Source organism: Hemiscyllium ocellatum, chromosome 36 (genome assembly GCF_020745735.1).
Source record: "Hemiscyllium ocellatum isolate sHemOce1 chromosome 36, sHemOce1.pat.X.cur, whole genome shotgun sequence".
NCBI classification, from domain to species: Eukaryota; Metazoa; Chordata; class Chondrichthyes; order Orectolobiformes; family Hemiscylliidae; genus Hemiscyllium; species Hemiscyllium ocellatum.
The window spans coordinates 18,588,471-18,607,054 of record NC_083436.1 but is presented as its reverse complement, the minus strand read 5'-3'; the positions used below and the strand labels follow the sequence as shown (position 1 = coordinate 18,607,054).

The 18,584-nt window shown below is 40.8% G+C and overlaps 1 protein-coding gene across 3 annotated transcripts in view; it reads right to left on the bottom strand.

Moving 5' to 3' along the window:
- The window catches only part of LOC132833456 (calnexin-like), a 67,455-nt gene that overhangs the window by 34,899 nt on the left and 13,972 nt on the right, over window positions 1-18,584 (bottom strand). For all 3 annotated transcript variants that reach the window (XM_060851766.1, XM_060851765.1, XM_060851767.1), the window contains exons 5-6: window positions 15,857-15,998; window positions 10,669-10,750 (exon numbers count right to left, since the gene is read on the bottom strand). In XM_060851766.1, coding sequence (XP_060707749.1) covers window positions 10,669-10,750; window positions 15,857-15,998 — 224 coding nt within the window. The remainder of the gene's footprint in view (window positions 1-10,668; window positions 10,751-15,856; window positions 15,999-18,584) is intronic.

Genomic DNA, 18,584 nt, shown 5'->3' with positions numbered 1-18,584 from the left:
AAACAGCTTTTTCTTTGTTTTTGAAGATTATGGAAGATAAACACAGACTAATGCATTAGTATGGAATGACTAAAATCATCCCCGAATTTCAGCATTCAATGCAGTCAGTGCATTTAATACAGGGCAAAATCCATACTAACAACAGAACACAACATTGCAGATTATGTACAAAGTAAAGCAAAGGACGAAGGAGAAAGGGGAGGCGGTGGTCAGAAAGACATGTCAAAGTACAGAATTTCATATCCCTGAATTTTAAACAGAGCAGCAACATAGAGTCATAGTCACAGATGTACAGCACTGAAAAGACCCTTTGGTCCAACTCGTCCACGCTGACCGGATATCCCAACCCAATCTAGTCCCACCTGCCAGCACTCGGCCCATACCTCTCCAAACCCTTCCTATTCATATACCCATCCAAATGCCTTTTAAATGTTCAATTGCACCAGCCTCCACCACATCTTTTGGCAGCCCATTCCGCACACTCACCACCCAACGCGTGAAGAAGTTGTCCCTTAGGTCCCTTTTATATCTTTCCCCTCACCCTAAACCTATGCACTCTAGTTTTGACTCCCCAACCCCAGGGAAAAACCTTGTCTATTTACGGTATCCATGCCCCTCATGATTTTATAAACGTCTATAAGGTCACCCCTCAGCCTCAGATGCTCCAGAGAAAAACAGCCTTAGCCTGTTCAGCCTCTCCCTATAGCTCAAATCCTCCAATCCTGGCAACATCCTTGTCAATCTTTTCTAACCTGAGGCTTCACAACATTCTTCCAATAGGAAGGAGACCAGAATTGCACACAGTAGTCCAAAGTGGTCTAACCAATGTCCTGCACATCTGTAACATGATGTCCCAACTCATGTACTCAATACTCTGACCAATAAAGGAAAGCTTACCAAACGCCTTCTTCACTATCCTATCTACCTGCAACTCCACTTTCAAGGAGCTATGAACCTGCACCCCAAGGTCTTTTTGATCAGCACCACTCCCTTGGATCTTACCATTAAGTGTATAAGTCCTGCTAAGATTTGCTTTCCCAAAATGCAGCACCTCACATTTATCCGAATTAAACTCCATCTGCCACTTCTCAGCCCATTGGACCATCTGGTCAAGATCTCATCGTAAACGGAGGTAACCTTCTTCGCTGTCCACTACACCTTCAATTTGGGTGTCATCTGCAAACTTAGTAGTTATACCTCAAGATCACATCCAAATCATTTATATAAATGAAGAGTAGTGGACCCAGCACCATTCCTGGTGACACTCCATTGGTCACAGGCCTCCAATCTGAAAAATCACCATCCTCTGTCTTCTAACTTTGAGCTAGTTCTATATCCAAATGTCAAGTTCTCCCTGCATTCCTGGAGGTCTAACCTTGCTAACCAGTCTCCATGGGGAAACCTTGTCGAATGCCTTACTGAAGTCCACATAGATCACATCTCCCACTCTGCCCTCAATCCTGAGTTATTTTTTGAAAAAGTAACGATCAGATTTGAGAGACATGATTTCCCATGAACAAAGGCATGTTGACTATTCTTAATCAGTTCTTGCCTTTCCAAATACACGTACATCCTGCCCCTCAGGATTCCCTCCAACAACTTGCCTACCACTGACGTCAGGCTCACTGGTCTATAGTTCCCTGACTTACCCTTACCACCTCTTTTAAACAGTGACACCATTTTAGCAAACCTCCAGTCTTCTGGCACCTCACCTGTGGCTATCGATGATACAGATAACTCAGCAAGGGGCCCAGTAATCACTTCCCTAGCTTCCCAGAGTTCTTGGGTACACCTGATCAGGTCCTGGGGATTTATCCACCTTTGTGTTTCAAGACATCCAGCACCACCTCCTCTGTAATATGGACATTTTTTCAAGAAGTCACCATCTATTTCCGTACATTCTGTATCTTCCATGTCCTTTCCCACAGTAAACATTGATGCAAAATACTCATTTAGATTCTCCCCCATCTCCTGCAGTTCCACATAAACACCAGCTTGCTGATCTTTGAGGGGCCCGGTTCTCTCCCTAGTTACCCTTTTGTCCTTAATGTATTTGTAAACACCCTTTGGATTCTCCTTAACTCTATTTGTCAAAGCTATCTCATGTCCCCTTTTCACCTTCCTGATTTCTCTTAAGTATACATCTACTGCTTTTATACTCTAAGGATTCACCCGATCTATCCTATCTATACTTGACATATGCTGCCTTTTTTCTTAACCAAACCGTCAAGCTCTTTAGTCATCCAGCATTCTCTATACTTACCACAGAACATAGAAAAAGTACAGCATAGAACAGGCCATCATGGGCCGAAGGGTGTGCCGAGGATTATTTCTAATCTAAAATAAAATAACCTAACCTACGCACCCCTCAATTCACTGCTGTCCATGTGCATGCCCAGTTGTTTAATGTCCCTAATTACCAGCCCTTCCTTTCACCCTAACAGGAATATAATGGCTCTGCACTCTCGTTATGTCATTTCTGAAGGCTTCCCATTTTCCAGCTATCCCTTTACCTGTGAACATCTGCCCCCAAATAGCTTTTGAATGTTCTTGCCTAAAATTGGCAATCAAAATTGCCCTTTCTCCAATTTAGAACTTCAACTTTTAAATCTGTTCTATCCTTTTCCATCACTATTTTAAAACTAATAGAATTATGGTCGCTGGCCCCAAAGTGCTTCCTCACTGACACCTCAGTCACCTGCGCTGCCTTATTTCCCAGGTCAGGTACATCCACATACTAAAAACAGAAAATTTTCTTGGACACACTCCTTTTAAATCCTTAACACTATGGCAGTCCCAGTCTATGTTTGGAAAGTTAAAGTCTCCTACCATAACCACCCTATTCTTACAGATAACAGATCTCCTTACAAATTTGTTTGTTAATTTCCCACTGACTATTAGGTCTATAACACAATCCCAATAAGGTGATCATCCCTTTCATATCTCAGTTCCAACCAAATAACTTCCCTGGATGTATTTCGGGGAATATCCTCCCTCAGTACAGCAGTAACGTTATCCCTTATCAGAAATGCCACCCCCCCCCCCCCCCCGCCTCCCTTTCTTCTGTCCTGCATGTAGCATTTGAATCCTGGAACATTAAGCTGCCAGTCCTGTCCATCCCTGAGCCATGTTTCTGTAATTGCTATGATATCCCAGCACCATGTACCTAACCATGCCCTGCGTTCTCCTGCCTTCCCAGTTAGGCCCCTTGCATTGAAATAAGAGCGGTTTAGTTTATCAGTCCTCCCTTATTCTCTGCTTTGTCCCCGACTATTTGGCTCATTTCTTTTCTCGGCTGAACCAGTCTCAGATTGATTTATTTCCTCACCATCTCTCTGGCTCCCCCACCACCGCTGGCCACCTTACTAATTTAAAACCTCCCGAGCAACTCTAGCAAATCTCCCTGCCAGTATATTAGTCCCCTTCCAATTCAGATGCAATCTGTCCTTTGTGTACAGGTCACTTCTACCCCAGAAGAAATTCCGATGATCCAAAGTGAGAACCCTTTTCTCCTGCACCAGCTCCTCAGCCATGCATACATCTGCTCGATCCTCCCTTTCCTATTCTCACTAGCTCATAGCTCTGGGAGTAATCCAGATATTACTACTAGAGGACCTCCTTTTTAGAATTCCTGCTTAACTCTCTAATCTCCCTGCAGAATCTCAACCTTTTCCCTTCTGTCGTTGGTTCCAATGTGTACAATGATCTCCTGCTGGCCCCTCTCCCCCTTGAGAACATTCTGCACCCTCTGAGGCATCCTTGATCCTGGCACCAGGGAAGTAACACTATTCTGATTTTTTGCTGCTGGTCACAGAAACATCAGTCTGTGCCTTAAACTAGAGAATCCCCTAATGCAAATCCACCTCTTGGAACCAGACATACTCCTCAATACTTTAGAGCCAATCTCAATACCAAAAACATGGCTGTTCGTGCTACATTCCCCAGAGAATCCATCACCCCTTACATTTTCCAAAACAGCACACTTGTTTGAAATGGGGATAGCCACGGAAGACTCCTGCACTACCTTCCTACTCCTTACGTTTTCTAGAATTAACCCATCTGTGACTGTAGTCTCCCTTCCTATAACTGTCACCCATCAGACCCCCCTTGTTCTTGTAAATTCCTCATTGCCTCTGTCACTCTAACCATGCCATTCGATCTGATAGAATTTGCAAACCAATGGCATTTATTGCAGACATAATCCTCAGTAACACGTTTACGATCCCTTAACTCCCAAGTAGAAGAGCATATCATTCAATAACAGCCATTTTCGTTTCTTCCGATCTGAAGACCCAGAAAATTATTCCTCTACAAAACACTGCTCCAGGCTAACTTAATACTTATGGCTTATATTTCAGTTTAATCAAGAGACATATCTCAATAAAACATAATCTATTCACTAACACAGACTCAAGGCCACACTTAAAACTATTCACTTATCTGTCTGTGCTGTGACCTCTCCCAAACAGGTTCCTCCATGATCAGTTATGAAATTCACTGTTTGTTAATTTTCCCAGATGCACTCCAAAGTCCAGCAATACATGAATTCAACAGCAAAGGCAGTAACTGCTCTGTCAGTTAGCAATGAGGGTTTCTTTCTCTCTCTCTCTCTCTCCTGCACTGACCACACCATGTGCTGCATTTGTCTGTACCTCTCCCTTTTAAAAGTGCCATTGTTTTGACTTTTTTTATCCCTTCAAAGTTTTAAAACAATGCAACAGCATATAAAACAGTATTTGCTGCTTCTGGAATTAGAGGAAATCACCTCCAACACCTAAAATATCTCAAAAGAAAAAAGGAGCAGCCTGGTAAAGCCAGAAAGTTTTCCTGTCCTCCATCTTTGATTACCTAGAATCCTGACAAAGAGTAAAATTATCCACTGAAAGGTTGAAACATTGGCTTGAATTGATCAAAATCAACTGGATAAACCTGATGTTTGACATATTTTAATCCATGGCATACATTTGGCTTTGAGAATTGGTCACTTCATTAGAATTACCTTGTCATGTGAACTGAAACGAATATAGTGAAGAGTGTATAAATCACTGCTTACAGCATTTTTTTTTAGGTACAAAAGGTTCCTAGGTACAATTTCTTTAGTTAGTTCTAAAAAAAAGTAAAAAGCCCAGCATTGCACATATTAGGAGTAAATTATGATGAAAAAATTTTCAGAACCACAGTCTTCCAACCCAGTCCAAGCTGGCACCTTGCCTCCAGTCTATATTGGGCCTGGACTTCAGACTGCGCTGGGTTTCACCAGGCATTGCTCTAGAATCATTTCAAAACTGGAAGGGCTGCTATTTGGAAGAGATAGCCAATTCAGGGTAGTGGACAAATTGTGGCACCCAACAGCAAGATATTGGGCTTATTTTTGAAAGTATCTTCAACATATTGGAGAGAGATGGGAAAAAAAAAGTGTTTATGAATGCAGGCTCAGAAGAAAAAGCTTTATTATTATGAGGAATGATACAGGGATTCAGTGATTCTGTCCTGGAGGCATTACTGTAGGAGTCAGCACACCTCAGAACGAATAGCTAGAGGTGTTAGCGATAGGTGGTCAATAGAACAACAGATTAGGTATAGATGGGCCAACTATGCATCTCTTGACTGTTAGGATAGTGCAGGTGACTTGAGCATTTAGGAAGCACACCACTTCCTGTGTAAGCCTTGATGATCACATGAATACAGTCTATGATCCTATGCACCCAAAGAAATCCAGTCATAGCTCTGAAGTCAACTACCCTTTCTGCAAGATTAGCTGTGCAAACAAGTTATTTGTCAGCCTGACAGTGGATGATTTCCGTGATTTCCTTATGCAGCGATGTGCATGGATGGTTTCTAGCTTACCCTGGAATAAATCGCAGGTGAGTAAGTGCCAATATTACTTTTAACACTCCAATATTCGGTATCGAGCACTTGCTATGATGTCAACTCTTGCTCTCTGATCCTGCAAAGCTCCACCACCAACATCCTGAGAGACAATGGAGACTTTGATGGCTAGACTCTGAAACAGAATACTGTTTGGAAAAGATAGTGGTTGGTAGTGGGGCGTCAGAGACAGCCTGATAACCTACATAATTTTACAGGGTCTACAATGATGGGAAAATTGAGGTAGAGGCCAGTTCTGTTAACTGTTATGCTCTCTCCAGAGATGGGACCAAACCCGCTGAGCGCTGCTATCATTTTCTTTCAAATATATAAAACTTGTAAAATTTGGCAACATATACAATCATCATTGCTTGAAAGCTCTATGTAACCTGCATTTGTTTTTACAGTAGTGTATCAACAGAAAATCTTAAGAAATTGCACCTCAATATCATGGTATCATGATATATTCCTTCAACATAACACATTATAACTGAGGCGAGGCAACACCAGTGTCTACAAGATTTCAAACTCTGATTTAAAAAAAGCAATTTACACAAACAGAAAATGTCATCCAAAAGGGAAATTATAATGTATAGACAAATAGAGAAATAAGAGTTGTACAAAATAATAGCATAAGAAAAATTCTATTAGTATAGACATTTCACTTTTACATCCATCTGAAAATGAAGATGAGAAAGTCCCGATTCATTTCACAAACAGCAATGTGATAACTTCATTAGGAAGAGAATGTACAGATTACTCTGCTCTATTATTGCACAAGCAGTCACAAATGTGTAACTACAGAATTAAATCACTGAGATGATCAATGTGCCTGACTGACAGCTAATCAGGACAAAGATAATTTATACTTGATTTTGTAATCAACAAAAATATTTAGGGGAAAATCAAGAGTTGGGGGAAGGGGCAGGAACATGGAAATGAGGATTGTCAGATTAGCGATGATCTGTTGAATGGTAGAACATGATCAAGGGGCCAAGTTGCCTGTTCCTATTTCCCATTGATTTATTTATTGTGAACAAACATTTTTTCACCCTGGCTTCCTTTCTGATTTATCCACTTTCAAGGACATCTGTCCGGTACTTCCCTTCTCATTATGCTTATTTCATCTAATATTTCTAACTTGTTCTCTAACTAGAATGACAGCTTCATTGTTCTCCTAATTGAAGACAGAGACAAAGTATTGTTGTGTAACTGCTGCTTGTTAGCACCATTGCACCTTGCATTAATTGGCAGATGACTGACAGGAAGCTAACGAGATTCATTGGATTACATTGGAAGGAATTCAAAGGTTCACTTATGCTGATTCCTGGGTAAGAGTTATTTCACGATGAAAGGTTGTGTAAGTTAACCAACATTCATTAGAGATTAGAAGAAAGGTGATCTGACTGAAGCAAACAGAATGGAGTGGGCTTGACAGGGTATTTTTTCTCATGGGGAAATATAGAATTTGGGGCCACAATGTAAAATATTCTCCAATTTTTGAAGAGGAGTAATTTCTTCTTTCATTATGTCGTTAGCCACTGGAATCCTCCTTTACAAACAGCTAGAGGAGCTAGGTAATTATCTAACTCCATTTCTAATTTTTCAGATTTTTGGTCAATGAGGGAGTTAAACGTTATGGGGGAATTGTCAGGAGTGGTGTTAAGGCCACAACCAGACCAACCAGGTCTGAGTGGGGCAGGCTTGAATGGCCTCCTGCTCATACTTCTTAATCTTAAGTGGGAGAAATGAGCAGAATTGGATTTTATGTAAGGAGGTCAGCCAGGTGGAGCTCATAGAATGAGTTTTCTCATTGAACCAGATTAACGGCCCCAATCAGGGTGCCCTGGCTAACAGATAAGGAGAGTTCTGAGAGCTGGCTCTGAAGAAGCTAGATCAGTGTCCATTAAGGGAGTCTTGGTGACAGTATACCAACCTCTATGGAGTTATTTCACCCTGCATTTTCTAAGCAGGTACTCCTGGACAATTTTTCATAGTTGGGTAGATGCCAACACTGTAGGTGTCCTGGTACAGCATGACCAGGATGTGGTTAGCTGTGGACCACTCAATACTATTGCTAGGATGTGGGCAGGATACAGTGTTTCCAGTATCCAGTGCCTTCAAATAATTTTGAGATGTCATTTGGAGTGAGCTGAATTGTCAGAGGTTTGTGACACTTGGGACTGCAAAAAGACGACATGATGAATCATCTACTCAGCCCTTCGGTTTCTTGATGTTGCAAATGATTCAAACTCATTTATTGTACCAGTGGGAATTCCCCATTGTGGAGCTCCCCCAGCACAAAGGGTGGGATATTTGTGGAGCTTTCTCCTCATTAGTTGTTTAATTGACAACCACCATTCATGACAATATGTGGGAGGATTGTGAAGCTGGGATCTGATATGTTGCTATGGGATTCCTCAACTCTGTCATCTTTTTTCCCCCATGATTTGGCATGCAACTTGTCTCAGGTTGCAGTGTCACCAGGCTGACCTTACTTAAATTTATTCCCGATTCTATTTTTGGCATTCCCTCCTACACCTTCATCCTCAAATACCCTTGATTTATACCCTTTAGCATGACAGTAGATAGAGACTGTACTTAGTGGACAGATGACATTGTTTTTACAAGGCATGTGCAGTGGTCACTACCTATATCCTCATTTGCAGATGCATCTGCAACAGTTTGCCTGACGAGCACAAGGTCTAGTAAGTGCTTCCTTCTTAATGGTTCTCTTAAGATTTGCTAGACTGGGGCTGCAACACATATGTCCATCAGGACTGGATGAGTTTAGTCAAACCACATTGGTGATGGACTTTAAAGTCCCCAATGAGCACATTTTTGTGCCCTTGCCATCCTCACTGCTTCTTCCAAATGGTGTTTAACATGGAGGAGATTCATCAGCTGAGATGAGGCACTTGGTGATAATAGGGACTTTCCTTGTGTTCCTCATATTGCCAGGTTTATCTTTCACTCTTTGGTGCAAAAGGTGTGTAACATTTGCAATCCTCAAGGCCTCTGACACCACCCCCGCACCCAAGGACTAATCGAGAGATTATGATCTGCAGCTTCTTCAGGAATCATCACAACAGATCAGATTTCTCAATTTAGGTACTGGTGAAAACTATCTAATTCATACTTTTAGCTCCCCTCTTAGGTGAAGAGATGGTCTAGTGGTATCACTGGATCAATCCAGAGACCCATGTAATATTCTGGGCACCTGGTGGTGGAATCTGAATTCAACAACGAGAATCTTGAATGGGAGCAGGGCTGGTGGGGGGGGGGGGGGGGGGGGGGGGGGGGGTCTAATCATGACCATTGTTAATGATTGGAAAAATCCATCTGCTTCATTAATCTCCTTTAAGAAAGGAAACTACCACCCTTATTCCACTCCAGACTCTCAGTGTGTGGGTGACACTTAATAATGGATGGGCAGCAAATGCTGGCCTAGCCAGTGATACCCACATCGCACAAAGTTTTCAAAAAAAAAATTATCCTTGCACTCTCTCTTCGTTTTCTCATTCAGTACCCTGAAAGTTTTGTTTTTTTTTGGTAAAGTCATTTTCTAGGTAAAGGCTCATAAAGAGTATTCATTCAGGATCTCAACCACGCCTTTTCTCTTCACCGGTCACCACTTTCTTGCCAAACCAACTCCACCACTACTCGGACAACTGAAAAACCTCCGGGCTCCCTTTTACTTAGCAACCAATCTATTCTTGCCCTGACCCTTTGCCTCTTCTTTTTATATTCTCCTTTGAACTTTTTAGGATTCAGTCTGATTCTACTCTGTGTTATCCATGTTAGCCAATTAGGAATCTACCAGGTCAGTGCAAAAGAAAAGAAAGTATCATGACAGTGTCAGCATTAAAGAAGAAGAGTTAAACAACACCTGATAAAACACAGATACATCTCTGATGAGGTGACGTTTGGAAAACTGCAGGGATTATTAACAATACTATTTTCAAATAACAGCAATGCAGAAATGGGTTCAGCAAAAATAAACAAAAACCTATTAGCTGTGTTTTTTTCTAACTAACATGAAAGGGTGTCAAATATTTCATACAGTATCAATTGTGCATGTCCCTTCTGTGCCTTAGCGGATAACTTGACTGAATACTATTTTGAAAATGCAAAGTGTCAAAGTCTGCATGTATTGCTCACAATATTAATCAGATCTGGTAAGAATGGCCAGTCTTCAAAAAAAAACAACAAAATGATGTTCACGCATCAGGTGAGTTTTTAATGACAGAATCAGACAAAAAAAAATCATGCATCTTATTGATACAGTTTTTTAAATTAGGCTTATAGGAATAGGTGGACAAAAGGTGACAACTTTCCCTTCCATGTGGTCAATGATGCCTCCATACTCTAATCCCACTGTCCACCCCTCCCCCCCACCTTATCCCAGAATCAAACTTCCAACTCAGCACCGCCCTCTTGATCTGTCCATCTTCCTTCCCATCTATCTGCTCCATCCTCCTCTGACTTGTCACTTTCACCCCCTAACTGAAATCAACCTATTGCATTCTCAGCTACCTTCCCCAGACACCTCCCCTCCACGCCCCAGCCCCACCTCACTCCCATTTTATTTCTCAGCACCCTTGGGCCACCTCCTCATTCCTGATGAAGAGCGGATGCTTGAAACATTGATTCTCCTGCTCCTCGGATGTTACCTGACTGGCTATGTTTTTCTAGCACCACACTCTTCAATAAGTGACAACAGAAGGCTATTCCAGTATGAATGACCATTGATACAAGGCATGGGGAAGAAAAGAAGTGCTTCAGATCTCAAATAATTACCAGCTTCAGGTCGTCCGTATGCGAAAGCAACTTTAGGTATGCACCACCACAGTCAATGCCAGCTTGGAAGTTCACTTCATACCTGGAAAACAAGCACATAGAACCATCATGCATATAATCCGACCCGAAGGTTGACGTTTCACCAGGTTATTAAACCAGAAACATTTAATCAGAACTTAATTTTGGGTGGGCCAGCACTTTTGTTCAATAAATAAATCGTTTTCAACTTTGCTTTGAAGCAAGCTCATCCCAAACTACAAGCTAGCTAATTTTTAAAAAGTAAAACATTACAAAAACATTAATAGAGAGGCTAATCAGCCCCTCGGGCAAGGTCCGCCATTTAAAAAAAGGTCCATCACTGAGGCGACTAACCTGAAATCCAAATTCCAGCCCACTCAACTTCTCAACCCCATGATTTACTAGAATCAATCTATCCCCATTTTAAAGATATCCAAAAGCACTGCTTTCATCAAGTTTCAAGACTGTTGATCCTCCGACATTTTTGCTGCTTCATTTGTCATAAATTAGTGATTGCATCCCTAGTTCTAGATTCTTCCATGAGGAAACAGCTATTCACATCTACTGATAAGACTCTCAACATATCCTTAATAATTCAGATCAAGTCACCCTTACTCTTCCACATTACAGTGGATATTCAAGCATATTCAAGACAAAATGTGGAGGTGCCGGTGTTGGATTGGGGTGGACAAAGTCAAAATTCACATGACACCAGGTTTTAGTCCAACAGATTTATTTGAAATTACAAGCGTTGGGAGCCCCACTCCTTCCCCAGGTAGATAGTGAGAGGGAATACATTGTGCTTTTACTTATAAATTGAGTCCAAAGGATCAGACAACTTATGTGAATGCACTGAACAAACCTAGATGCCTATTAAAGTCTTTAATTAGTTGGAATGGAATTGCAGGTTTTGATTGATTAATATATAAATCCCAGAATTTTTCTTCAGGTCATATTCCAAAATAACTTAAGGTTTTCAGTATAAAAAGGTGGTATCTCAGGTCAGGCAGCACACTTTAGGTTTGGAGGGCTTGTTTCAAGTCTTTATATCTCAACCTGGAAAGAGATGGTCTACAGATAAGTTCCTACTTTGGAAAGTAAACTGATGTGGTGTTTTATAAATTCATTCTCAAATCTATGGGGTGAACTTGCACTTGCAGATAATGCACTTTTTGGACAAAATATAACATTTCAGCAAATGCGAATTCACCACATAGGTTTAAGACCAAGTGTGCAGTGAGGAAGTTTTTGGGATGGGGGTGGGGGTGTGCAAGCTGTGTTGCAGGCTCATCTTTATCGAACTTGGCTATTAGCCTTTACTTAGCATCGTTGTGTCACCCTAAGTCAGCTTTGGATGACGTTTACCCAAAGATCAAAGGCTGAATGCCCTTGACTGCTGTAGTGTTCTCCCAGTGGGAGGGATCTTTCCTGTCTGGCGATTGTTACATGGTATCCATTCGTCCATGGTCATTGCATCTGCGTGGTTTTGCCAATATACCATTCCTCAGGGCATCCTTGCCTGCAGTGTATGAGATAGACAGTGTTGGTAGAGTCACATGAGTATCTGTCTTGCATGTGGTGGTGGTTTCCATGTCAATGCTTTGACACGCCTTTAGTGGTTCCCTTACAAGTATTGTGGTAAAGTTGTCTTGAAAGCTGGGTAGTATGCTGCGAACTATAGTCTAAGGTTTGGCAGTCGTTTGAAGGTGAGAAGTGAGAAGATCTTGGCAAATTGCTCATCGTCAATGCGTTGCAGGCTGCCAAGAATACGGTATAGTCTCTCCACTCCCAGGAAGTACTAGACGAAGGGCATCCTATCTGTCGTATCCTCTGTGTCTTCTGTGGAGGCCATTAGATTTTTTGTTTTTACTGTGGTGTGTCGGAACTGGCAATTGATGAGTTGAGCATCGCATCCCGTCCTTGACTGCATCCTTCAACATCTGTTGCATTCCCCCTCATCTGAAAGGATCTGGTGTATGTGTAGGGCTGGTTTGTTGACTGTTTTAATATATGTTTAGGGTAGAAGCTTGAGAAATGCAGCATCATAAGGTTTTCTGTAGGCTTGTGGTAGAATAAGATACCGAGGTGTCCGTCCTTGATGGAGATGCATGTGTCCACGAATGAGACAGATTCTAAAGAGTAGTCCACAGTAAGTCTGATGATAGGATGAAACTTGTTGACATCACGATATAGCTGTTTCAGGTGATTCCTCACCAATGAGTCCAAACGAAGAAAATGTCATCAATGTTTAAGGTGGAGCAAAAATCCGCATCACATACCCTGGACTAAAACCCTTCGACCTTGACACAGGAGTTTGTGGAATTCACATTTGAACGAAGATTCACTGAGCTCTCTGGCTGAGACAGTCAAAGCAATACACAATACATTCCTGATGAAGGGCTTTTGTCCGAAACGTCGAATTTCCTGTTCCTTGGATGCTGCCTGACCTGCTGCGCTTTAACCAGCAACACATTTTCAGCTCTGATCTCCAGCATCTGCAGACCTCACTTTTAACTAAAGCAATACACAAGCTTAGGGGCAGCTGTCTGAAACAGAGGTTTAGCTTGTAAAGCTGAAGGAAGACCCCCCACAAACACCTCAGCTAAAGACAATGAACACCAGCCTGCAGAGCAAATAACCGAGACATTCTGGAGCCTATAAAAATACAAAACTATTCAACTTCTAAATCAGTTTGCTCAGACAGGGATACTGAACATTCCACATCATTGTACTACATGTAAACTTGTTTGCCTTTGAATGTGAAGGCCTTCCAGTACAACTTCAACATACATTCATCCAAGAGAAATACTGGACCTTCAAAACTATCGGAAACTCATTCACTTTAAAATCGGAGAACCATTCATACCTCATCCAGTAATTAAGAGGCGCATTTAGCCCTGAGAGGAGGAACAGCTCAGTAATAAATACAGACTTGAGGAGAAAATGGGACACACAGTTTGCATAACTGCTAGCCCTGATCTGGGAGAGAGTGTTTTTTCCAACATTAAGCTTGTGCAGAAACAGGCTCTAGTCCCAACAAGTAGCTTTGGGACACAGAAGCCAAACTGAGAAGCTGAACCAGGAAGGCAAACCAAAGAGCATCATCGCAACTAAGGACATCCAAGAGAGTAGAAAGCCAACCAACTGGACGCACTTTAAAAGTGTTTAAAACGGAGCCGAAACGCCCTAGACTCCAAAATTTCTGACCCAGCTAGCAGGGAGGCGAAGATAGGTGGCAACAGTGCAGGGTACCCCAAGTGTAGGAAACCTAAAGGAAGTGTCTGATTACTCAAAGCTAAACAACAATTGTAATGTTTTAACCTGTTTAATTTGATAGTGTATTTAAATTACTGTCCTCTGTACAATTGTGTTAATTTCGTTATTTTATTACATTTGCCTTTTATTTCTTGTATTATACTTAACTTTAGTAGTTAAACAAACAGATTTTGCCCAGAAGCAATCAGTCCACTGCCTTCTTTATTTCACATTCCCTAAATAAGTTCAGTGTCACAGCCATCCAAAATAAAACCAAACTACAGATGCAAAACAGAAATGCAACAATATATTTGGTGTAAAGCATTGTTGGGAGATCCTGTGCAACAAAGTCTTGTTCGAATTTGTGCATGAAAATGTTGGCATTTGGGGTGCAAATTTGGTTCCCATGTTTGTTCAGTGTGTCTGGATAAAGAACTGGTTGTTGAAGATGAAGACATTGTGGTCGAGGATAAAGCAGATAACTTGTAGGATGGTGCCTGGAAATTAGGAGTTGGTGATATGGAGTACTGTTCAATACATTCGCATAACTTACATGACCCTTTGATCTTTTACTTAATTTCTGTGTCCGATGTATTCTCTTTCACTAGCTACTTGAGGGAAGAGTGGGGCTCCAAAAGCTTGTGGCTTCAAATAAACCTGTTGGCCATAAACCAGTGTTGTGCGATTTTTGACTTGATTGAAAACAAGGCACTCAAGATTTTTGTTCCCCACCTCTATCACATGGACTAAACTTGGTGTTGTGTGATTTTTTCTAACAGGTTTAATTGGAAGCACTGGCTTTTGGAGCGCTGCTCCTTCATCAGGTGGTTGACAACCACCTGAAGGAGCAGCACTCTGAAAGCTAGTTCTTCCAATTAAACCTGTTGGACTATAACTTGGTGTTGTGTGATTTTTAACTTTGTACACCCCAGTCCAACACCAGCATCTCCAAATCATGACCGCTATCACAATTAGTCATGCCTAACCCTATTTCTGTTACATTCTAGTTTTTCCAATTCAATTTTACTATCACTGATGTCCTCCTCGTTCCAGTTCTAAGCATTAACATATTCATCACCATCTTCTTCAGCTGTTTGTTACTGCCCACTGAAATCTAGGATTTATTTGATGACCAAGTCTGGGTGCACACTATAGGGATCACATGAACCATGCTTATTGCCAAATCTGCACTTACACTTATTTAAGAAAAATAGAAGTGTCAATATGATTAATTATACATTTTCTCTTCTGCCAAATCTCATTACACTTCTATATTTTAGTATAGTATAGCATTTTCAGTAATAAAGCTATAACAATAGGGAATTAGACTTTTCAGCAATCAACTTCAAGATCTTTGGAAAAAAAAAGCAAACAAAAATTCTTGGAACAGTGAACAAATCTAAATCTTTGTATGCTGATAAGGCAAGTGTTCTGCTGAAGTATGCTGATAAAGCAATTCTGTTTTGCCAATTCTTGATTTTAGAAGTTATGCATTAACGTAAGTTTATTGGGTCATGATATTTTGTCAAGATGTTAAAATAGCTTAAGTGTTAACATTTCTGGCATTTGCACATTAGGAACTTAAAGGCAAAACAAGATATACACAAAAGTAAAGCACAGTCCTTTTTTTCTAACATCAGGAAAATGTGAATCAATTGATCGAGTGAGCACAGAAACTATTCTAAGTAGACACATACTTACAACTTTCTTTTGCAATTTTACATAATCAATATTGTTTCAATTTTGGTCCGATAAAACAACAAAACTAAACCTTGACAAGAGTTTCATCTCATGATTCTTTTACAATATGTGTGAATGAAAATCAAATATAGCCCAAACATATTTAATACTATATTATTGACTTAATAAATTAATTGCTAATTTCCCTCTCCAAGATTACCAAATGTGTACTTACTGGACAATCAGAGGTTCAGCTTTGAACAAAAATGGTTTCTTCAGTGGAGCTGAGATTGCATGGTGCTTTGCTTTTGACTTCAGCACCAAACCTTTGTCACCAGGCACTGTGTTTTCCATCAATTCCTCAACTGCCCATTTTCCTAAAAAAGAAAATGGGAACTCATTGGCAGAATGGATAATTGCAAATTAAATGCAACTAGAAACACATTCAACAGTTGTAGGCTCAAGTTACATACTGTGAGTGCCATCTAATTTGAGGGCGAATTAATAAAATGCAAATTCATAGATGAGGATTCTGTAAATTAAACTTTTAAACCCTGGTGCACTTGCATACGAAGGTTTAGAACATAGGAAAGTTGCAGTCATACCGTCAGGTGATTTACTAGAAGTTCCCTGCCTTAACCTCTCTCTGGATCACCCATGAGAAGAGACACCAAGTTTGAAATTTCTGGCCACTTATCTTTTTTTCTTCACTCAGTTTACACAATCAAGGCCAGAAACAAGAATTAAAAGCAACAGTAATCAAAAGGGTTACTCAAACATGCTTCACTATTCGATAATAAAGGCAGATTTTCCACATCAACTGTACTTTCCCAAATTTCCATATTAATTACAGTTTAAAAACAACCTCAGCCCGATCAGACTGCTCATTTGTGCACATGAACCTCCTGGGTGCAAGGGTTTGGGATGTTGGTGAAAGGCTGGGTAAACTTCCAGAAAGAGCAGGATGAACATGGGGGTTTTGCTTCATATAGGAACAAATCCCAAGGGAGGGATATCTTGGAGGACTTTCAAGATCAATTTCAGGAGTTAGGGAGGAGGCTGAAACATAGGACTTCCAGGGCAGTAATCTCAGAAATACTACCTATGCCACAAGCTTCACCATTTACACAAAGGCAGAACAGGGAGGTAAATATGTAGCTTGAGGGATGGTATGGAGGGGAGATAGTGGGATCACTCTGGGAAAGGAGAAAGCTATTCAGAAGAGATGGGCTTTACCTGAGCTGAAATGAAACTAATCACCTACCTGACAGAGTAACTAGTGTCGTGAGGATGGATTTTAAACTTGTAAATCAGAATGGTGGGTTGACTAATGGGCCTCAGCTTCCAAGTACAGAAGGGGAGAAATTCCTACACTGTATGCAGGAGAACTTTCTGGAACATTTTCAATCCTACCAGGGAGGAAGCAGTACTAGACCTAGTCCAAGAAAATAAGGCAGACTTAATGGAAAATATCAGTGGGAGAGCATTTGGGAAATAGCGATCATACAAAAAGGTTCAACACTAAGTTGGAAAGGGATAAAACACAGTCAAGGATTAAGATTCCAGACTGGAAGAGGGCAGATTTTAGGCATGTAAACGTTGGAGCAGGTTGACTGGAAATACATTTTTATGGTAAAACAGTAGATGAAAAATGGGAGATTTTCAAAAGAGAGGAATAGCATGCAAGCTAGGTACATACCCATGAGAAATAACTATGGGGTATTCAAAGCTATAGTGTTCTGGATGACTAACAATTTGATGAGAAAAGGAAGAGAGAGACATGTGACGCATACCAGAATAATACAAATGAAATAGAAATCAGGAAGCATATCTCAAATGGAGGAGACAGGCTGAGGCTGAAGCAAGGAAGGCTAGGAGGAAGCACACCAAAAAGCAGACTGTGCTAAAATAAATTGTAAAACATGTCCTTCAAAACATTAATAGTATAAGATAGAAGAATATATCTATATTATATATATTCTATATCTATAAGGACCAAACAGGATAAAGCGCTCACTGAAGCAAAGGATATGGCAGAGTTACTAAGTAAATACTTTGTTTCGGTCATTAACAAATTAGAAGATGGAGACAATTGCCCAGTTGAAAATGTTAAGCAACCGAGCAGCATAGTGATAGATAACAAAGTGGTGCTAAAAAAAGTCACCACTCCCAAGTACAGAAGTCATCAGCCTGGATGAGGTAGATCCTGGATTGCTGGGGTGGAGGTGGACAGGATTAGCTCCAGGGGATTGGAAGATTGCAAATGTGTTGCTGTCGTTTAAAAATGGGGCAAAGGATAATCCAGGAAACTGCAGATCTGTCAATTTGGCATCAATAGTGGGAAAACTGATGGAGGTCATAATATAGGATAAAATAAATATACACAGAGAAAAATAAGTAAATATTAGACAGTCAACATGTCTTTGTCAAGGGCAGGTCACATCAGACAAATTTTATGGGATTCTTTGAGGTGTCACAGGCATTGGATGTGGGTAGTTTGTGGATGATGTATATTTGGAATTTCAGAAAGCATTGAGTATGATGTCACATGGCAAGTTGGTTAGCAATTTAGAAATGATGGATCCTTGGCAGCAGTGATTGCAAGTAGTTGGTTACACACACTAGATGGACATTTCATAGACAGGAGAGGAGTTTAAAGTGGTGCTCCCTACCGATCCCTTTCATTTTTCTAATGTATATAATGGTGTTGTGGACATGATCTCTAAATTTGCAGACAATACTAAGCTAGGAAGAATAGTGAATTAGGAGGATGATGCAGAGTGACTTCAGAGAGAAATTGACAAGTTGGTGAAATATCTGACAGATGAGTTTAAAGGCAGAGACATGAGGGGTCATACATTTCAGCAGAAAACACACGGACAATAAAGGCTCAAATGGTACAACTTTGAGGGGAGTAAAGGAGCAGAGGGACCTTGAGGTTCAACATCATAATCCTCTGAAGG